This window comes from Ictalurus furcatus, chromosome 15 (assembly GCF_023375685.1).
Source record: "Ictalurus furcatus strain D&B chromosome 15, Billie_1.0, whole genome shotgun sequence".
Classification (NCBI taxonomy): domain Eukaryota; kingdom Metazoa; phylum Chordata; class Actinopteri; order Siluriformes; family Ictaluridae; genus Ictalurus; species Ictalurus furcatus.
The window spans coordinates 10,561,323-10,583,404 of record NC_071269.1 but is presented as its reverse complement, the minus strand read 5'-3'; the positions used below and the strand labels follow the sequence as shown (position 1 = coordinate 10,583,404).

The 22,082-nt window shown below is 40.5% G+C and overlaps 1 protein-coding gene across 1 annotated transcript in view; it reads left to right on the top strand.

The window, feature by feature from the left end:
* lama5 (laminin, alpha 5) overlaps nucleotides 1-22,082 on the top strand; it is an 82,877-nt gene that overhangs the window by 39,859 nt on the left and 20,936 nt on the right. Inside the window, exons 13-45 of the mRNA XM_053643626.1 lie at nucleotides 1,210-1,347; nucleotides 1,518-1,652; nucleotides 1,784-1,918; nucleotides 2,101-2,238; nucleotides 2,354-2,406; nucleotides 2,585-2,684; nucleotides 2,783-2,835; nucleotides 2,962-3,067; nucleotides 5,143-5,242; nucleotides 5,325-5,481; nucleotides 6,641-6,779; nucleotides 7,458-7,600; nucleotides 9,965-10,068; nucleotides 10,370-10,523; nucleotides 10,648-10,811; nucleotides 12,542-12,650; nucleotides 13,165-13,262; nucleotides 13,488-13,659; nucleotides 13,764-13,890; nucleotides 14,057-14,196; nucleotides 14,299-14,414; nucleotides 14,570-14,781; nucleotides 15,111-15,312; nucleotides 15,823-15,967; nucleotides 16,471-16,611; nucleotides 17,022-17,183; nucleotides 18,006-18,113; nucleotides 18,239-18,322; nucleotides 18,786-19,016; nucleotides 20,274-20,387; nucleotides 20,978-21,108; nucleotides 21,237-21,317; nucleotides 21,540-21,754. Coding sequence (XP_053499601.1) covers nucleotides 1,210-1,347; nucleotides 1,518-1,652; nucleotides 1,784-1,918; nucleotides 2,101-2,238; nucleotides 2,354-2,406; nucleotides 2,585-2,684; nucleotides 2,783-2,835; nucleotides 2,962-3,067; nucleotides 5,143-5,242; nucleotides 5,325-5,481; nucleotides 6,641-6,779; nucleotides 7,458-7,600; nucleotides 9,965-10,068; nucleotides 10,370-10,523; nucleotides 10,648-10,811; nucleotides 12,542-12,650; nucleotides 13,165-13,262; nucleotides 13,488-13,659; nucleotides 13,764-13,890; nucleotides 14,057-14,196; nucleotides 14,299-14,414; nucleotides 14,570-14,781; nucleotides 15,111-15,312; nucleotides 15,823-15,967; nucleotides 16,471-16,611; nucleotides 17,022-17,183; nucleotides 18,006-18,113; nucleotides 18,239-18,322; nucleotides 18,786-19,016; nucleotides 20,274-20,387; nucleotides 20,978-21,108; nucleotides 21,237-21,317; nucleotides 21,540-21,754 — 4,407 coding nt within the window. The remainder of the gene's footprint in view (nucleotides 1-1,209; nucleotides 1,348-1,517; nucleotides 1,653-1,783; nucleotides 1,919-2,100; nucleotides 2,239-2,353; nucleotides 2,407-2,584; nucleotides 2,685-2,782; nucleotides 2,836-2,961; nucleotides 3,068-5,142; nucleotides 5,243-5,324; nucleotides 5,482-6,640; nucleotides 6,780-7,457; nucleotides 7,601-9,964; nucleotides 10,069-10,369; nucleotides 10,524-10,647; nucleotides 10,812-12,541; nucleotides 12,651-13,164; nucleotides 13,263-13,487; nucleotides 13,660-13,763; nucleotides 13,891-14,056; nucleotides 14,197-14,298; nucleotides 14,415-14,569; nucleotides 14,782-15,110; nucleotides 15,313-15,822; nucleotides 15,968-16,470; nucleotides 16,612-17,021; nucleotides 17,184-18,005; nucleotides 18,114-18,238; nucleotides 18,323-18,785; nucleotides 19,017-20,273; nucleotides 20,388-20,977; nucleotides 21,109-21,236; nucleotides 21,318-21,539; nucleotides 21,755-22,082) is intronic.

Genomic DNA, 22,082 nt, shown 5'->3' with positions numbered 1-22,082 from the left:
CTGCCCATTAAATCAGAAACCAAATAATTTGTTCTTCTTTATGCTGTGTTTGTTCTGTATAAATCATTCTTTGTATTGGTACTATTTTTGGGTAATTAAACATAAATGGTTGTTAATATCATCATTATAATTATAATAACTAATAATTAACATCATATAAATAAAGGATTTTTATCAATAATAAAGACACCGAAACAAAAATCACCACTGAAACAACATTTTAATTTCTTCCTATTGCTTATATAATGACATGATGCTATTATATCATATTAAATTATTAGAGATGGCATGATACCACTTTTTCTTTTCTGATACCAAAACGGAAACCTTGAGAATAGTATAGTATATTATACTAGAGTATATTATATTATATTATAGTAGAGTATAGTATAGTATACTAGTATAGTATATTATATTCTAGTATATCATAGTATAGTAGTAGAGTATAGTATGTTATAGTTGAGTATAGTATAGTTTATTATATTATAGTAGAGTAAAGTATAGCATAATAGAGTATAGTATAGTTTGACATGTGTTGCATTTTGTTTGACACTGAATGAATAGTGCTGCTAGACCTGCATCACCATTAGTTCCTGTTGGTATCTTAAAGCAGCTGGATATAAGATAAATGCTGTTGCAGTCTACTTGAGAATGAGCATTTCTTAATGTGGGGTTTCACTTTTGACAGAAAAAAAACCCCATGCACTGTAGATTTAAACACATACCAGAAATCACACAGTTGAAATATTTGGCATGGGACCGGTGGCATATGGAGGAAGCGCTGTTGCAGTTTGTAAATTTATGGTGCTTATGGTTCAGTGGGAAAAGAGCCTTAATTAAAAAGAGGGGGTTTTCCGCACCTGATTTATGTGTCTGTATGTGTATGTGTGGGGGGGGGGGGGTCACGACTTGTGAGAAGTTTGCAGGGAACTGTAGCAGCCAGCATCTGAGCAAACACACACACATACACAAACACACTTGTATTGGTGGTCTGTTTGTCAAAATGTGTGTGTTTGTGCTAGCCAGCTATAACCCTTTTTGCCTGTTGCATATTTGAGGCATTTGTGGGAAAGAAATACCACCCATGAACAAAGGAAACTGACAAGAGTGCACACACACACGCACACACACGCATGCACGCACACGCACGCACGCACACACACACACACACATGCACACAGTGTGTCTGACTCTCTGTCCCTCCTCTAGGCTGTCAGTGCACAGGCCCAGGTTGTCAGGACGGGTCATGTGATGTGGTAACAGGACAGTGTGTGTGTAGAAGCGGCTTTTATGGCTATTCATGCGACCAGTGTGCTCCCGGCTATTTCAACTACCCTCTGTGTCAGCGTGAGTGTGTGCCAAGTCTAATCTCTCTATGCTAGACACTTATGTCTTTGGTTACACAGTACACACACATGCAAGTACATTTTCAGGTTAATATGTGTTCAGGTTCATGACTACACAAAGTGAATTCTCTCTCTCTCTCTCTTTCTCTCTGTATGTGTGTGTGTGTGTAGTGTGTGGCTGTAGCACTGTAGGCTCTCTACCTGGTGGTTGTGACTCATCCGGTCGTTGTGTGTGTCGCTCGGAGTTTACAGGCCCTCGCTGTGATCAGTGTCGCTCTGGCTTCCACTCCTATCCCAACTGTGAGGGTAAGAAAACACACGCACACACACATACACACACTGCAGTTGTCCCCTGGACACCCACACTCTTCTAACGTACTTGCTGTAATCTTTAACTGTAGCTCTGTGCATCTTCTGTGACTCTTTTTTTCCCCCAGTGTGCACCTGCGACCCAAGGACATCCCTAGACTCCAACTGCAATGCGGCGGGACAGTGCCATTGTAAGCCCAACTACAGCGGCCCCAGGTGCGAGTCCTGCGCCCCGGGCTACTACGGTTACCCTACCTGCTCACGTAAGTCGCTCACTCTCTGCAGAACATCTTAATCACACAGTCTGTATTCGGAGTTTATTAACGAGACTGGTTAAATGTGGACTTGTTCCTATTTTTGCGATCATCACACATGCTCTCTGTGTCCGTTGGCAACGGTGATATAATTCGATGATATAATCCCGATCTCTGTGTCTCTCTGTCAGCCTGCCAGTGCTCAGTGGAGGGCTCTCGGTTCAGCGTGTGTGATTCGGTCTCAGGGCAGTGTGTGTGTCTACCCAATGTGGTGGGTCAGAAGTGTGACTCATGCAGCTCTGGATCCTACAACTTTCCCTTGTGCCAAGGTGATTTTGCTTACAGACTACAGCCAGGCCTGGGCTCATACACTCTCTTTCACAGTCTTATCCTATTTTTCATTTCCTTTTCCATTGCTCTCTCCCTTGTTTTACTGGCATTTAGATGGTACGTGTAATCCTGCTGGCTCTGTGGAGAATGAGATTTTGCCCCAGGTGGTAAGTACTGAAATGGGTTTGTTTCATAGTTAAAGGACTAACTGTGTTTGAAGTCATTTATTTAGTAAAGTTGTTATAAAGCCATGTAGCCTGCTTTAGAAAGAAAGCCCACCATGAACCTAGTAGCTGACTGCGGTCACTGCTTTCAGCATCACTATCACTAATACGTATTCCTTAGGGCTCCTGTGAGTGCAAGCCCAATGTAGAGGGTGTGGCCTGTGACCGATGCAAGCCCCTTTATTGGAACTTGTCACCTGATGCCGTGTTTGGGTGTTCAAGTAAGAAACCTTTTCAGCGCTCCCTAAGCAATATACCTGTTAATATACCTGAAATGACTCTAGTGCGTTTTATGATTATGACTTGCTGTGTTGTGCAGGCTGTGAGTGTAACACTGCAGGAACAGTGAGTGAAGTTGCAGAGTGTGGTCAGGTGAGTTCACGCTCTTTTAAAAACGATAAGCGTACACCAGCATGGCAGAGTACGCGAGGTGGGTCTAAAGATGGCCATTCGTGAGCTTTATGTTGTGTGTGTGTGTGTGTGTGTGTGTGTTGTCAGAGTAATGGACAGTGCTACTGCAAGCCTAACGTGTGCAGTGGAACGTGTGCGGTGTGTAAGGACGGCTACTCCCATCTGGACAATAGCAACTACTTTGGGTGCCAGGGTAAGCTTATTTTTAGATCATAAATGCTAGAAAATCTAAATGATCTTGTCATCATACAACCCCGATTCTGAAAAAGTTGGGACAGTATGGAAAATGCGAAAAAAATTCAACAAACACAAAACAAAAAACATGTCATTTGAAAATTCAATTCAGCCTGTACTATATCGAAAACACATTATTAGCACATGATTTTATGTTTTTCTTTGTGAATTTAATTTATTTTTGAAAATAATAACACTCATTTCAAATCTGATGACTGCAACACACTCCGAAAAAGTTGGGACAGTCGACAGTTTACCACTGTGTTACATCACCATTTCTTTTAATAACATTTATTAAGCGTTTGGGCGCCGAAGACTCCAGTTGGTTAAGTTTAGTAAGTGGAATTCTCCCCCGTTATCATATATCAGATATCATTACATTTACATTACATTTATTACATTTATTCATTTAGCAGACGCTTTTATCCAAAGCGACTTGCAAATGAGGAAATATAAGCAGAGCGATATATCAAGCGGAGAACAATACAAGTAGTGCTACCATACAAGATTTTTAATTAAGTTCTAGAGGAGCAAAGTGAGCAGAGTAGAGGTGTAAGGGCCAGTGCAGTGGGGTTTTTTGTATTATTTTTTTTTTAATAATGTGGGGTTGGCAGGTTAGAGGTTACTTAGGTGTTCACGGAAGAGATGGGTCTTTAGATGTTTTTTGAAAATAGTGACAGATTTTATGGTCCAGTTTGAGGTTGGAAGTTCATTCCACCACTGAGGGACGGTTAGTTTGAAGGTTCTGGAAAGGGACCTTGAGCCACGCTGAGTAGGCACTACTAAGCGTCAGTCGTTAACTGGTCGCAGGTGCCATGAGGGAACTTTAACTTCAAGGAGAGTGTTGAGGTAGGGGGGTGCTGTTCCAGACAAGTTCTTGTATGTGAGTATCAAGGCACTGAATAAGATGCGAGCGGCCACAGGAAGCCAGTGGAGGGAGATGAAGAGGGGTGTGATACGGGTTCTTTTGGGCTGGTTGAAGACAATGCGTGCTGCTGCATTCTGAATCATCTGAAGGGGTTTGATGGAGCTGAATGGGAGGCCTGAGAGTAGTGCATTAATAGTCCTGGACTAGTAGTTGTGTAGCCTGTTCAGTGAGATAGGGTCTGATTTTCTTCATGTTCTACAGAATGAACCTACAGATCTGTGCAGTTCTTGAAATGTGGTCTGTGAAGGTCAAGCTGTCATCAAAAGTCACCCCAAGTTTCCTGTCTGTCCTGGTTGGCTTGAGTGTGGTTGAGCCGAGCTGTATGGTGAGGTTGTGGTTGATTGACGAGCAAGCAGGGATTTCGAGAAGCTCCGTTTTTGCCAAGTTGAGCTTAACGTGGCGTTCCCTCATCCAGTTTCAGATGACAGACAGGTATGCAGAGACGCATGCTGAGATGGATGGATCTTCAGACTGGAAGGACAAATAGAGTCGGGTGTCATCAGCATAGCAGTGATGTGAGAAGCCATGAGACTTATTCACAGGCCCCAGACATGTAATAAATAGAAAAGAGCAGTGGACCCAGAACTGACCCCTGGGAAACCCCAGTTGTGAGTTGCTGAGTTTCAGAAGCTCCTCCCCTCCACAATACCTTGAAGGATCTGCCTGTGAGATATGATTCCACCCAGCGGAGAGCCGTTCCGGTGATGCCTAGGCTGGAGAGAGTTGACAGGAGATTCTGATGATTCACAGTGTCGAAAGCAGCAGAGAGTTTGAGTAGGATGAGGACGTGTGATCTTGAGGTTGATCTTGCTAGTTGTAAGGCTTCAGTGATGGAAAGCAGAGCAGTCTCCGTGGAGAGGAGCACTTTTATAACCCAGTCATTAAATAATTTAACATTAGCATTTTTATAACCCAGTCATTACATAATTCTGTACCAGAAGGATAATTTCACAGGTTTTTAAACGCACAACCTTAATATTGTAATTATTAACACATATACTAATAATCTTCAAGTGTTTTGATGTGATGGTTTTGCCATATAACCTGCCCCTCTGACTGTGTACGTGTGTGTGTGTGTGTGTGTGTGTGTGTGTGTGTGTATGCAGGTTGTCAGTGTGATATTGGAGGTTCTGCTAGTCTGTCATGTGAGGAGAGAAAAGGCAGGTGTAGGTGCAGACCCAATGTGGAGGGACCCAAATGCAACCAGTAAGTCCAAATCCATAATCCTTGACATACAGTGTATCCTGTCTTTCATATGAAGCTACATACTACTGGGTTTGTTTCCTAGTCCGCGTCCAGATCATTATTTCCCTGACCTGCACCACCTGAGGTTTGAGGTGGAAGAAGGCACGGCGTTGGATGGGCGGCCGGTGCGTTTTGGCTACAATCCACTGGAATTTGAGGGCTTTAGCTGGAGGGGCTATGCTCAGATGTCCCCCATTCAGGTGAGAGATTCAGAATGGACAACAGAATAAAGTTTCTGTATTTTCTTCAAAGTTTTTATGTTTTTGTATTTGATATTTTTCCCTAAATTCCATTCTATTTATTAAAAACAAAAAAAAAAACAGTGAGCGGTACATTTTGTAACCTTTTCAATGAATAAAAGTAATATAAATTTTCACATACCCTTATCTCTGCTGTGTATGATCTTTGGGGGTTTTTTTCTTCCTGTTTTCATAAGGACAAGAGCATATCATTGTTGCCCCTTGCAACAATGATATGCTGCCGGGGGGGGGGGGGGGGGCTATCCTATGGCTATTGTAGCTAATAGAATAACAGAAACATGTAAAGAGAAATCAAATGCATAAAAACACAACAGGTACATTGGATGATTGCAATTTCAAATCCCAACAATGCTACATCCAGCCCTTGCTGGGAGCCAAGGGAGCAAAATTGGCTGTGCTTTCTGGGTGGGTGGGATGGCATTACTCTCTCCCCTGTCAATCACAGCGACGCTAGCCAGTCATGGGTGTCTGTGTGCTCATGTATGCAGAAGAGGGTAGATAGCATTTTACACTGTTACCATGTGACACAGCATGAGCAGCAGTTAAAAAAAGATGTGGTTGGCTGGCTTCACATGTCTTTGAGAAAGCACGTGATAACCTTCACCCTCCCCAGTTGGTAGCTGTTGTATGACGGGGGAGAGCTGGCTGGTGAGTGGAAATTGGCAGATGACCAAATTGGGGTGAAAATGAGCAGAAAAAAACACTGCAAATGGTCAAGTGATAAGGATGAGTGAAAACTGAGTTCAATAAAGGTGAATATGTTTACAGAAAAAAAAAAATGAATGTGCTGATTATTCATAGAGATGTGTAGTGTATTTGTATTACTAGGAGTATTGTGCAGAAATATTGTACCCATGTCATTATGTCCCATGCATGTTCACGTCCTGAGAACTGGTGAAGTTGGGTATCTTTGATAAATTATAGCTTGGCTTTGCTTGGGGCTTGATGCAAGAGCTGTGTATAACAGTTTGTTTACTGAGTGCTGCTATTGGCTGTATGCTGTAGTGCCGGTGGTGGTTTTAAGAAAAGGCTTTGCTTTTGTGCTCTCTTTCCTTCTTTCCCCCTCGCTCTATATTTCGCACGTTCTCTCGCTCCAAAGCCGCTGGTGCTGGTCGAGGTGGTGGTCGGCTCTCCGGATCTCTTCCATGTGGTGTTGCGCTATGTTAACCGTGGAGGCACAGACATCCGGGGACGTGTCTCTGTGATGGAAGAGAGCAGGAATTTCCTATGCAGCAACTGTGAGTCCAACTTCTTTCTTCATCCTTTATGTCCACCTCCGTGTCTCTCCCTCCGCTTGCTTTCCTGTTCCTGATTCTCAGATGCACTTGCTCTCAGATGCTTGAGCAGATCTTCCAAAATGCTGGCCTTGCTTCTGATTGGCTCGGTTGCTGTTGCCCCTCCCCTTTAAACCTGCAACAAGGACTTACTCCAAACACACAAGACCCAGACAGCTAGACTAGAGTCACCTTCCCGACTCCAGGTCTTTAACATAGACCTTTGCTATATACCTCCCTTTCCCATTTCACTCTTTCCCTCCCTCCTCCCTCCTGCTCTTTCCTCACTTTTGTCTATCTCAGAGCGCAGTTAAATTGACGGTGCACGTGAATGAGGTGGACATGTATCTCACGCGTTTGATCCTCAGATATGTAAGCACTGAGGATGCCGTCTCCCACGGCAAAATCACAGCCTATCCCAACAGCAGAAGAGGTATGTCTGACGATGCAGTAGCCAATGACGGCCCTCATCTCTCACTGATTTTTCTGTTTTGAAAACCGTTATATTTGAAGCTCATGTACTTTTTGAAATGAAACTGTTATGCCGAATAATAACGGAGAAGTAGGTCAATAATGCACACGTAAACTAACGTAGTATGATGTTTTAATATTGTTTTCTTCCTTGCCACTCTCTTTGCCCAGGTTCGGAGCAGTCCAAACAGATCGTTTTTGCTCCCAGTTCAGAGCCCACATTTGTAAACGTTCCTCAGAACACTTTTGTAGAGCCATTTGTACTGAACCCTGGCACTTGGACCATCGTCATCGAAGCTGAAGGCATTCTACTGGTGCGCTTCATGTCATGTTCACTCATAGGGCATTCACATCGTGTTGGAATTATGTAATGACACAGTTCTACTCTGTGCTGCATGGAAACATAAACAAGACTATAACGTTTTCACTGGGTTTGTAGACAGTGCTGGATTGTAACTAATTACATTTACTCAAGTACTTCACTTAAGTACAAATTCACGGTACTTGTACTTTACTTCTACTCCACTATATCACAGCAGCAGATTGGACTTTTTACTCCACCACATTTGTCTGACAGCTTTAGTTACTAGTTACTTTTAAATGACAATTCTTCATACCCTTCCTGTCCAGTGAAAACTACATATCTCCAAATGTGGTGATTTTGAAGGTTTGTGATAAACTGAAGGGTTAAGTGTTCCTTTATAGGTCGAGAAAATTGTCCTATTTCTTAATCTAAATAAACTAACTAAATAAATAAACTACCCCCGCCTTGGAAAATGCATTGAATGCACTGAAAACAGGGCTTTTTTTTTTTTTAGTCTTTTTTTTTTTAGAGATGGTATATGTGGTTCTCACAGGACAGTGATGCTATAACCATATGAAGATCTTATAGAATATGATGCATTGCTGTAGATTAGACGAAACTACACAACAGTATATAAAGTAGTTAAAATGAGCATTAACATCTACAGCAGTAAAAATGCACCATACACAATAATGCAGCAGTAATATTAATTCAAAAACATCATAAACTGTGTATTGGTAAAACAGTAGCTGCGTTTACATGGACAACAATAATCCACTCTTAATCCGATTAAGACCATACTTTGATTAAGAAACTACCATATAAACAGCAATTTTTACTTACCTTAATCTAATTAAGGTCATAATCGAATTAAGCTCTAATCTAATTAAGACAGGTGGAGTACTCCTGTTTTAGTCGCATTATGGACGTGTATTATAGACATGTAAACACCTTAATCACATTATGAACGTCGTGTGAGAGTTTTCACCGCATTTTGTGACAGGACACGATCACACACGGCAGTTTTACGTTTTACGGTGAACAAGAGAGTTCGGCCACGTCCCAAACTGCATATTTGCCTACTATAGGCCTGTAGTGGGGAAAAATACATGTATCTCGGCTACTATATAGACGGTAATTACGTGATTTGAGACGTAGCCCGCGGCTTCAAGCAGTTGTCTATTTGCACGTATAGCATGACAAATAATTAACTGCACTTAAAGCGTTCGTAAAAAAATTAAAACACCCAATACTGTATACGGTACCATAACGAAGACGAACTGTATGTTGATACGTGAAATTCTGGAGGGACGTCGGACGGCGTGGCACGGTAACGTAATGACGTGTGCCGCGTCTATGAAAGGAGTATTTTAAAAGCGACTCATGTAAACACCTTAATCACATTATTATCTTAACCAGAGTAAGGTCAATAATTAGATTACTGCTGTCCATGTAAACGTAGTCACTGACAGGGACCATTTTACTGCACAGTGAGTATGCTTACTTTTGATACTTTTAAGTACTTGGATACGTTTACGTAAGTACGTTTTTGAATGCAGGACTGGAATATTTTCATGGTGTGGTATTAGTACTTTTTTTTCTTAAGTAAACGATCTGAATACTTCTTCCACCACTGTTTGTAGATAGAAGGCTGACTGACATTATACAAAATGACAGGATGTTTGATAGAGATATAGATTTTAATGCTAACATTACTCTGACATTACACCCCTCTCTGCCTTTCACATACTAACATTACAGCCTTCACTCACCAGCAAGCCAAATAAATTCAGAATGGCAGTTATGAGCTCAGTGAAGACATGAAAGACTTTTTTTTTTTTTTTAAATTAGACGCTCATAATTACTATAATTCCATCTTGAGGTGAATGCAGTATGGGTGGCAAGTTTGTTGTTTTTTTTTCTTTTCTTTTATACAACTTTAATTTATTTTAAATACTCAAAATGTATTTTATATGCTCAGTGTTCATGTTAATAGATAAATAGAATTCATTTACATATTTAAGGTCGTGTGTGTGTGTGTGTGTGTGTGTGTGTGTGCTCACAAATAAGAAAAGGAAGAAAATCCCCTTTATGCTGAATATTTATGGAGGTTTTCAGTTGCTCTTACACTCTCACGTCACAATAACCTGAACACAACGTTTGTACTATACGTTAAATATGATTTTGTAAAAAGTATTTTTCATCTTTATTAGAGGTGTCAATAGATGAAGCTTTGTTTTTTTTTGTGTACCCCAAACATCACTTACCTCTTCTTTACCTTTACATAAGGTTTGATTTAGTATATGGGACAAAATGGCAGCGTGAAGATGTTCTCATGATATCTTTCTCTTATTATATCTGTGTGCTTGTGCAGGACTATCTAGTGCTGTTGCCCAGCGCCTACTACGAAGCTCCCATTCTGCAGCTGAAAGTTACCGAACCCTGTATATACAGCGCAACACACGAGCCCAATCAGAAGTCAGTAGCAAGCACATGCAAGACCGAACACTCTAGAACATTTTTTCACAAACTAATTTGTTTTTCATTTCGCTTTAAATACTAAACCTCTTAAGAATGGAACTTTATGAAGAAAATGAATTTGATTCCAGCTATCAAGTTTTCTGGTGTACAATGGTATCTAATCTATTTTAGTACTAGTGCAAGTATTAAAATCGTTTAGTTATTATCTATACTGCTAGAATATGTTTTATTGGACTTGGCTAGTACCTATTAAATTACAGTAGAAATGAATGGCATTTTTTGTGTTTTTCATGTCTAGTTGTTTGCTGTATAAGTACCTGTCTCTAGAGGAGTTCCCATCTCTATCGGGTAACGATGCCAGCTGCAGAGCAGATAATGATCAGCTCAGATTGTGCTCTGTAGAGAAGATTACACCTCGGCATCCCAGCATGGCCGTCTGCAGTGGCAATGACGTGAGTGTCAGAGCCAAACCATTGGAAACTCCTCCGTTATGTAATATCACTTGGTTCGAGTTTATGCATGGGCTCGTACTTCTGTTTGCAAGAAACTATATACCTGTGCATTGTGTGTGGGCAGATCATTGTGCAGCTGCGTGGTCGAGTACCTTTACCCGGCGAGTACATTCTGGTAGTAGAGTACGCCAGTGAAGAGAAAGCTCCACAGACTCTTACCGTGTCTGTTAACACACCCGGAGGACACACCCACCAGGAGCGCATCACGCTGCTCAACTGCAAGTACAGGTGCGTTTATGTGCGAGTGAAGTCGTATGTGTGTGCAAAGACTGCGATGACGAGCGACAATAAAAAACAATATTTTTTTTTATTATTTGGAGTTTTGTTTTCCTTCAGGATATATGTTGCATCCATATACTTGGGTTTCACATAATAAGGTCAGGGTTAAACTAGATGCGGGATTTCATGTGCACATGCTGATACAGTTACAGCCAAAAAAAAAGACCTGTAAAATGCCTAGCAGTTTCATGCAATTGTTCTTGGAAATATACCATTTTCATAACTGTAGATGTTAAACACACAGACGATCACCATTAGTTTCTCTTTACAACCTCCTGCCATTGTCGTGATCGTCATCACGAGCTTCTCAAACCACATACTATAAACTCACATTTAAAACTGTTTAATAATCGAAACTTCTGCCAGACAAAACAAACTTTTCTGTCTGTCTGTAAGCTACATGAGAGGTTTTTTTTTCTCATGCAAATACTAACAATTATAGGGAAATCACTTAAGGTTAATACTAAAAAAAACAAACAAGTTCAGTCTGTTGCAGATGTTATGTTACGTCACATGTGCTACACTGCCCTACTGTTTAAGTTGGTAAACACTCTTGTGTGTATGTAGTTAAAAGCAAGTATAAACCTAGTCTAACTTACTGTGGCAACCTCGCTGTATTTCAACATAGTGCATGGAAAGAAAGATATGTAACTACTAGAGATGCACCGATTCTAAATAACCGATTATTCAGAGTGATATCGGCCGATACCGATAGTTTGGTGGTTCTGCCTTTTATGCCTTCTTTTAAATGAATAATAATTAATTCTGAAGGAAATGCAAATAAAAACTTTATTCTCTCCAAGTTGTTTCATAATAACTGGTCTCATAAACAGAAAACACATTACTCAAATTAACATTAACACATGAACTAAATTCTGAAGGTTAAAGTAAGATTTCTTAACTTATTGAATGTTATTAATTCATATTAACATTGACTGAATTCTAAAAAACCTCCTGTTAGTCTCACATTCACTCACCACAAACACTAGCATTTCTACTTCATCATTGACATCAAACTGCTAATATATAATATCAACTTTTTAATATATTAACATTAACTGGATATGAAATATCCAAATATAAAATACAATACAAATATAATACAATAAAATACATATATATTTTTCTGTGCAATATAAACTTTTTTTGTCAACTCATCTTCATTTAAATCTTTCACCAGTGTACTGGCCCTTTAATTCAGCACAAGCAGCGCAGAACAAAAATTTTTTTAGACTCGACGACTAGACGAGATTTTTAAAACTCCCGCTTCACTGCTGCAGCGTCCGGTGTAAAATTTTAGCAGTGCAGAGCTTACAGAGCTTACAAATTGCAGTTTTGTCGTCATTCCATACAAGAGACATCTTCACACACAGGACGAATTCCATGCATTTCCCGCCCTCTTTTGATTGACAGGATATAATCTGCCCTGATCATCGGATGTTTTTAAACTAAAAATTGCCTTTATCGGCCGATAGCTATTATTGGCCGATACATCGGTGCATCTCTAGTAACTACTGATAACTGAGCCCAGCTTTCACGTGCATGTAGAATTTGTGTTTATTCTTTCTTCTTTGTGCATGAACGTTATGTTCATTATTTGTATTCATTTTCTTCCCCCAAATTCCAAAATAATTGCCTGTTTTTGGTGTGTGTGTATGTGTGTGTGTGTGTGTTTCTAGTTTCTTGTGTCGTGCAGTGTCTGTAGATGAAATGCATCGCATAGCTGTCTTTACTACTTCCACTGAAGTTGATGTGCAGTTCATTGCAGACCGAAGCAACTTCTTCCTAGTAAGAAAACATTTGTGCTGTTGCTTTCTTCTAATCTTGCAATCCTTTTATCTGTTTCTGTGCACGTCTGATGTGTCCCATCATGATCTCATATTTGCAAACTGGGTTTGTATGAAAAGGTTACAAAGTTACACTTTTATTATGATCCACTCTAAGTCAATGATAATATTACCCAGATAATGATCATGTTTCTGTATCAAAAAGATATTCCGTGGTACTATCTCACATTTCTTGAGAAAGAGTGCATGTTATATATACTGTACACATGTTATTTACATGCCACTGAATATATATCATGTCAGATTTTTTTGCAATAAAATATGGCTTGTAAGTGTAACAAATTGGAATGGTTCTGCTTTGACTTAAAAAAAAAAAAAAGCTTTATTTACCCACTGTTTTAAAATGAGAAATGTCATCTAGAACCTTAGAAGTTAGAAGTCTTTCTCAAAATGAGCCTGATATGTGGCTCTGATCTCTGTCTGTGTTCTAAAAAGGAGTCTGATCTTTCTTTCAGTATAAAGCGTACCTGATTCCTCATGCTCGGTTCACAATGGAGTACCTGAGACCTGGAGTGCACTGCATCACCACCCATGGACACTTTGCTCCTGACAGGTACTGCTGCACGCTAAATCATCATGGTTTAGCATCACAAGCTAGAATGTGATACATCCTCTATCATGAAATCTCTTCTAGAGGATTAGCTGGATAATATATCAGGATGCACTGAGATGAAGTAGGACAATGTGTTGGAGTATGTGTGCAACATGATGCTTCTGTGCTCACATGAAGATTAAACGAACTGATTGATGACTGACGGATTCTTGCCTCTTCTTCCAGTGCTTCGTGTGTGCCCTCTCGCTTCCAGACCCCGTCTCAGTCTCTGGTTCTGAAGGAGGGTCAGGCTTCCTTATCTGACAACGCGCGTGTTGACCCTGGTCACCTGACTGCCCGTGACACGCCCCCAACTGCCATTGACAACGGCGACCATATCCGCCTGGACTCAGCTCAGGTTCACTTAACATTCTATTTCTCGTATGTAGGGCTGTCGGTCACTATGATGGCTCTGGTAGAGTATATCACTTATCAGTTTTGTCTTCCTTCTTGCTTTCTCAGAATGCAGTAGTGTATTCAGCACAACTGCATGCGTTAGGACGCTACGTGTTCATCCTACACTACCACCAGCCATTGCACCCAACCTTCACGGTACAGATTTACGTAAATGGTGGACGAATTTGGCAGGGTAAGGATCAATCGGCGATGCTGCATACTATTCGCTATGTGTTCAGGTTACTGCAGGTTAATGACGCACAGCGACACTCTGTGTTGCTGTTCTATTCAGTAGTTAGTTATCTGTTGAAAATGTTCAGCTGTTGACTTTTTAAACTGTAGACCCCCTCTTATCCCAGGCCATGCCAATGCCACGTTCTGTCCCCATGGCTATGGTTGCCGTAGCATTCTGATCTCAGAGAACCAGATCATTCTAGACGTGACTGACCATGAGGTGATCGTGACTGTGCGAGTCGCAGACGGCAAAACACTCTGGCTGGTGAGTGATACGCACTGAAATAAATGATGTATAGAAAGCTTCTGTGCTCTTATAACAATCCGGTTCATTTTGTGTGTGTGTGTGTGTGTGTTTGTTGTATAGGATTATATTCTAGTGGTTCCAGAGAGCAGCTACAGCTCCAGTTATCTGTCTGAAGAGCCACTGGACAAATCCTATGACTTCATCAGCAACTGTGGACAAAACAGCTTCTACATCAAGTACACAAGCATAAATAATAGACTTACATTTCTATGAAACAAAACCGTAAATGGATTCAAGTGAACTCATTTATCACTGATTTTCGATGTTGATTTGAATGAATTGAAGCTTTTTGGGTCAATAAATGAATACACGACTGAACTGTTTCCTCTAGCCCTCAGACGGCGTCTCAGTTCTGTCGGGCTTCAGCCACGTCTCTGTCAGCTTTCTTCAATAACGGTGCTGTACCATGTGGCTGCCATGAGGCCGGGTCTGAGAGCGATACATGCCAACCATTTGGTGGTCAGTGCCCCTGCAGGCCCAACGTGATTGGCCGAGACTGCTCGCAGTGTGCCACCGGGTACTACGGCTTCCCAAACTGCAGGCGTGAGTACCAGCACTAGAAACTGAATAAACACAGGTCATATTTTTTTTAAACGGGGTGAAACTCCATATCATCTTGTTGTTTGGTTCTGTTCAGGTCATAATTATGCGTTGAAATTGTGTACATTTTACATTTTTATTTATGTTTTTAATATTTACTGTTACAAATGGATGTAATGTTGTTGTTTTTTTTGTTTTCTTTTCTTTTACATTTAATTACACTTGTGTTGCTGTGTAATCAACAGAGATGGCCAAACTGAATAACTGGATGCCTAAAGCCATCCATCATGTTTGTTTTTCGCTAACTCGCGTCTGTGTGCACGTGTTTGTAGCGTGTAACTGCGGCACACGCTTGTGTGAGCCAGTGACAGGCGAGTGCATCTGTCCTCCACGTACACTGCTGCCAGAGTGTGTGCAGTGTGAACCGCAGACGTTCGGCTGCCATCCCCTGGTGGGCTGTGAGATGTGTAACTGTTCACGGCCCGGCGTCACAGCTCAGGACATCACCTGCGACACAAACAACGGCCAGTGCAGGTAAACCATCTCTGTTCCACAAGCACATGGTTAACATCGTTAGTGGGGAAAAAACTAACTATAATTACAGGAATGCCCTTAATTACATTTCCTCAAATCTGTGACTTTTCATTACAGACAATTTGAGATTCTTGGTTGTAGTTTTATGTCATTTTGTTAATCCTAAAACCTGGTTTGTTTGTTTTTTTTTAAGTAAGACTTAATGAAATACTTTGTCTCCCTGTTTGACCCGAGCGCACAAAATTCCGCAGAACTGCACCACATTCCGCAGTGATATTCTCGCTCCTACCAAAAATAACCTGCGGATTTGTCCGGACAAGGCAGGAAAGCCTGAAACATCACAGCAGGCGCTGCCTGAGCTTTAATAACAACAGGAGATATTGAGTGTTATCTGTCATTTTGATTTCGGTAAAAATATTATTTATGTCAGCACGGATGTCATGAATCTCAATGCTGTCACGCTGTAGTTTGGCAAAGGCACAATTACAGAATGATGTGAACATTCTGCAGCTGCAAGGCAAACATCGTGGGTCGGCGGTGTGACCGGTGCACTCCCGGTTTCTATGGATATCCCAACTGCAGGCCATGTGACTGTAATGAGGCTGGAACTGAGAAGAGTGTGTGTGACTCCACTACAGGACAATGTCTATGCAAGGTACAGCTCTGTCACACCTCTCTCTCTCTCTCTCTCTCTCTCTATATCTCACTCTCTCTCTCTATCTTTCTCTCTGTCTCTTTCTCTATCTCTATCTCTCTGTCTTTCTCTCTATCTGTCTCTCTCTCTGTGTCTTTCTCTGGCTCTCTCTCTCTCTGTCTGTCTCTCTGTTTCTCTCTCTCTCTCTCTTTCTCTCTCTATCTGCCCTTCTTAATCCCCATTTCTCAGATGTTGAATGTATCATTTTGGCAAATCTCCACAATAATTATTTTGTGAGTATTGTGTTGCATCATGCATACCATGCCGTAACAAAGCTTGCATACCGTATTGCGCTTGTATTTTACTTACAGCAGTTACAGAGTAGTAATGTAACTGTAACAGTAACAGTTTATTCATATTCATTTTATTCACATGGCTCTCCACTGTATTTCATGACCTCTTTGATTAAAATAAAGCTATTGAAAAAGCTATTGCTTTTCTTCACGTTACATCCTCCTTGTCAGGAAAACGTGATGGGCTCGCGGTGTGACCAGTGTGCACTGGGCACGTTCCATCTCGACCCCACTAACCCTAAAGGCTGCACCAAGTGCTTCTGCTTCGGTGCCACTGACCGATGCCGCAGTTCAGACAAGCGTAGGGATGAGGTACAAACAAGCGCACGCACACACACACACACAATTACAGACACACATAATCATGCTAATCTATCACTGGTCTATCACTCTATGAGACGGTGGTAAAAATGAATATTTAATAATAATAATAATAGTAATAAACAATTAGTTATTTATCATGGTATGCAACAGTAGATGATAAAATGTAAGAAGAATTCAATATATCAGTGCTTTACATACTGTAATGTACATAAGGCATAAGGAAAACACAATAAAACTATAATTCTGAACATCTAACGTAGAAGCAAAAGTAAAAGAGTAAATAACAAGTAATTGTATTATTTATTCTCTGGAGATAATTCATTATTTATTATTGTTGTTGTTTGTTGTTGTTGTTGTTGTTGTTCCATGGTGTGTATAATAATGGCTGTTCTCTGTAGATTCTGGACATGCAGGGCTGGGTGTTGCTGAGAGGAGACAGACAAGAGGTGCCTGTGTCTGTGTTCGGGGATCAAGATCTGGTGGAGGCTGATCTCAGCGATGTCCCTGATGTCTATCAGGATTTTCACTGGCATGCACCACGCACTTATCTGGGTGACAAGGTCCGCATTCATACCTCTTTACTCTTTCCAACCTAAAGGAACAGAGGGTTTTATACTTACAATAGCAAAGCAAAGAATTGTGCTTTATAGATCACTTCCTGTGGGATTTATCATTAGAGAAATCAGAGTCGGATCTGATAATAACTATAACGAGTGTTTATTGGTCACATATACATTAGAGCACAGTGTTGAATTCTTTTCTTCGCATACCCCAGCATGTTAGGAAGTTTGGCTCAGGGTCAACCATGACACAGGGCCTCTGGAGCAGAGAGCAGAGAGGGTTAAGGGCCTTGCTCAAGGGCCCAACAGTGGCAGCTTGGCAGTGCTGGGGCTTGAACCCCCGACCTTCCGATCAGTAACCACTAAGCCACCACTGCCCCCCTGTTTAGCTAAGGAAAGCTAGTTAGGGAAAAAGCTAAGGGAACGGCCTTAGCTCTTATCTGTCGTCTACAAAAATGTGTATGTTTTCTTGTCTGTCTCATACAGGAAGGTGACTTGACCGAGTGTCAGTAAAGTCTCACAAGCCAGAACAAAGATATATATATATATATCTCATGAATAATCAATGATGGATAATTACAATCACAACAACTCAATCGCTTTCCTTTGCAATTTGCGCTTTTTAAAAACCCACATGACATTTTACCCTGATACACAAAAATATTTTCTGAATCAGATTAGTGAATTATGATCAGTATGACTGATATAAAAGGTATTTTTTTGTTTAGACTCTTGGTTATAAACACTAGAATCTCACATATTTACAGATATTACAGAATTTCCATGTTTTAATCGGCTCTCCTCTGCATTCTCTCTTTCTAGGTGTCATCATATGGAGGTCATTTGCGTTATCAGTTACACACACAGACACTGAGAGGAGATGCTCTGATTTTGCCCCCTGAAGCCTCTCGACCTGACGTGATTCTCAAGGTTCCGACTCCTAAACTTAACTGCAATAACCAAACATGTTTAAACATTTGTCTAGAAATGAGAATGCAGACAGAATTTTGATTTAAAACAAACATAGCTCCATATTACCAACTGTATGGGTGCAGGGAAACCAGATGACCCTGGTCTACATGGAGAGAGAGTATTCTTCTCCTGAGGAGCCTCATGAAGGAGTTGTCCATCTAGTGGAGGTAGGAGGAAGAGTTGATAACCCACCACCATCTCTCTCTCACTGTCTCTCTCTCTCATTCACATTTTTCCTTTCTGTTTGACTCATAAAAAAATAAAACAGTGAAGATAATGCTCAAATAAAAGAACGCATTTAAATATGGTAAACAAACAAATAAATAAATATCGGCCAATAAACTGATAAAGTGTAATATTTGTGTTTGGTACTCTTTTGATTTTGTAATGTTGTTGATCTCTTTTCATTATTCATCATATCAGTGAAATCTTTTTTTGTGATCAGATTTTTAAATAAATATTTTTATCGTGTTCAATCAAACAATTCAGCTTTTGGTGGTAATGAAACTCCATTAAGATAAAAAAAACAACAACAATCATCACTACAGTATAAACCAAGAAATATTGCAAAATGATTACCCTGTTCCTAAAATCAGAATATATAATCACTGGACCCCGTTCTGTCTGCAGGGAAGTTTCCGTCACGCTCAGACTGGGAACTCGGTCTCTCGGGAGGAGTTGATGATGGTGCTGGTGGCTTTGGAGTCTCTGCAGATCCGAGCGCTCCACTCCCAGTCGGCTCAGTCTGTCTCTCTGCGTGCTGCCACGCTGGAGGGGGCTGAGCATCTGCTCAACGGACGCCATGCCAACAACGTGGAGCTGTGCATGTGTCCAGCGAGCTACCAGGGAGACTCGTGTCAGGTGGGTGTCTAAGTGTTCACACTGGACAGTCAATAAGAAGGAGGGCATTTTCCATTAGCCTCACTTTGACTTTCATATTTGTTATTTGACCTATAAATGAAGGCAGCAATGTCTGTTAGAGCAGTGTTTCTCAACCCCCTAGTGGTCCTTGGCGTAATTGCAGGGGGTCCATGGGAAAGTTTTAAAAATCTTTCAGTAAAATATTTTATATATATATATATATATGTGTGTGTGTGTGTGTGTGTGTGTGTGTCTATGTATATATAAATTTTTATTAAATACATGAAAATGAAAGGAGATGCTCTTTACATTCTTACCCATCAAATGTAAGAACAATACAATATCACGTTAGCTGAGCTGACTATCATTCATTGATGGATTTATTTTAAATTTATTTACAAATGAATTGATAATTTGCAAAAACCTATGAGTGGTAGACAAGATCAAGTGTCGCATTGATGGATAAAATAAACAGAAGATAATTCAGAGAGTCAAATTAAATGTCACACCAACAATAAAATGTAAAAAATCCGTCTTTTGGATGACATGTCCTGGTGAAATTCCCCCATTGGCCCTTCTCTATCATGGCCCCCTAATAATCCCCATCTCTGAATTGGCTACATCACTCTCTCCTCTCCACTAATAGCTGGTGTGTGGTGGGCCCTCTGGCGCACTATGGCTGCTGTCGCATCATCCAGGTGGATGCAACACACTAGTGGTGCTTGAGGAGGTCCCCCCCAGTACTATGTAAATCACTTTGAGTGTCTAGAGAAGCGCTATATACATGTAACTGTAAGTAACTAATAATGTCCAATGTTAATATTATTTATGTTAAATATCAATACAATAAAGTAGCATATGTAGAAATGGCTGTTAAATATATAGCCTATAATTGTTGTGGAGTGAGGGGGTCTTTGTGGATTGTTCGAAAGATGTTAAGAGTCCAGAGCTCACAAAAGGTTGAGAACCTGTGTTAGAGCATATACTCACAATTGCTTAACTGATAAATTATGTTCCACTACAGCACACACAGGTATATATGATGTATAATTTCTCTCACATCTGGATTCATAAACCTCTCTGTCTTGTAAGCCATGATATGCATTTTACATTACTGTCCATGAGTACTAAGCAAAGGCTTAACACCCAAATATGTGACTTAGTGTGCATGGCCTGTATGCATGATTATAGGCAGTAGTAGAAAGTTTTTTTTTTTACAAGTTTATATTCCTTGTCACTCTCTCTGTCTCTCATCAGCGATGTGCTCCAGGCTACTACAGAGACACCAAGGGACTGTTCCTGGGCAAGTGTGTTCCTTGCAGCTGTAATGGCCACTCTGATCAATGCTTGGATGGATCTGGTATATGTCTGGTGAGTTAATTTCAGTTACACAAATCAAGTCCATTTAGTAAAAAACTGCATTTCATTACAACAGAGCTTTTACGATAAGTTCATACGTTCCCGAGTCTTCTATATATTTTTATTCTCTTTTTAATTAAAGCAGTCACAGAAGAAAAAGCTAATGCAGTTTTATGAAATGATTTTGCTGAGATACAGTTACATAATTGATGGTGCAGTTTAAAAAAAAAGCTCATAGTTTTTCACTGAAAACAAAACAGCGATCATGCATCATGCAGAGAAGACAGCAGAAATCGCGTGTATTACCAGCTGAATGATATACAGTGTATGCAGGTCTACAGGTATATTACAAAAAACCTATTAGTGTGCCAGCTATACATTCTAATGCATTTTCCTTTCATATGAGGATTTCTCTAGAAGTTCAGATATTATGTCAATTTCGAGAGGTCATTTTGTATTCATGAATATTGAGTAGCATTTAAGGATGATGCATTAGTTTGCATTACCTTTCGATAAATATAGCTATAAAGTCAGTTTCAACAGAACTAAGTCGAATTTGTCGGTACGATTTGAAATCTGTATTTTGAACGTCTCCTTTGCAGAGCTGCCGTCACAACACGGCTGGGGACCACTGTGAGAAGTGTCGCGGTGGTTTTCATAGCGATGCCAAAGTGGATGGCCATGCTGTGTCCTGCAGCAGCTGCCCATGTCCACTGCAGGTGGCCTCCAACAAGTCAGTGCCCTCACTTATTTATTTATGTATTTATTTATTTATTTTTCATCTTGTTCTGTTTTTCTATTATATCCTGTACATGACTGTTCTCAGACTTTGGTCTTTTCTCTCTGGTTTTCTCATTTTAGTTTTGCCACTGGTTGTATAGAGAAGCCCAATCACATGCAGTGTCTGTGCATGCCTGGCTACGCTGGACCCAAGTGTGAGAGGTGGGATCTTAAATTACTGCAGTAAAATATCACATAAAAAAAAACTTGCAGCAGAATTACTCAGCGCTGTATTTGTCTCACACATTTAAAGCATTGTGTGTCCTTCAAAACTACACCCAGATTTACTTCTGCTATCTTAGACTTTGACATCTATAACAAGCTGGTTTCCATTTTCTTAACTAATCAGGCAACTGATATTTATAATGGCATATGCTGCACTAGGTGTGCCCCCGGTTACTATGGCAACCCCATGGTGATCGGTAGCACTTGCCAGCCATGCAACTGCAACGACAACTTGGACCCAAACATGCTGTTCAGCGACTGCCACCCAGTGACCGGTGAGTGCCACGGCTGCATGTACGACACAGCGGGACCCCACTGTGAGATCTGCGCTCCAGGTTTCTACGGTGACGCCATCACTGCCAAGAACTGTACCAGTAAGAACTGTGCATAGATCACACACTTCTTAAACCACTCCGTACTTCAGGAGATGTGTATAAACTAAATGCCACATCCTGATTGGGTGTCTGGTGATTTTGGAAAAGAGCACTTCATTCACAAACCTTTCCTCTATAAGTGATAGGAATGAAGAGTGTATATATGTATATATGTATATGTATATATGTGTGTGTGTGTGTGTGTATATATATATATATATATATATATATATATATATATATATATATATATATATATATATATATGAAGCCAATTTTACACCAGACTCAGTACCTGTACTGCTTTAGTACCGTTGTGGTGTTGCTT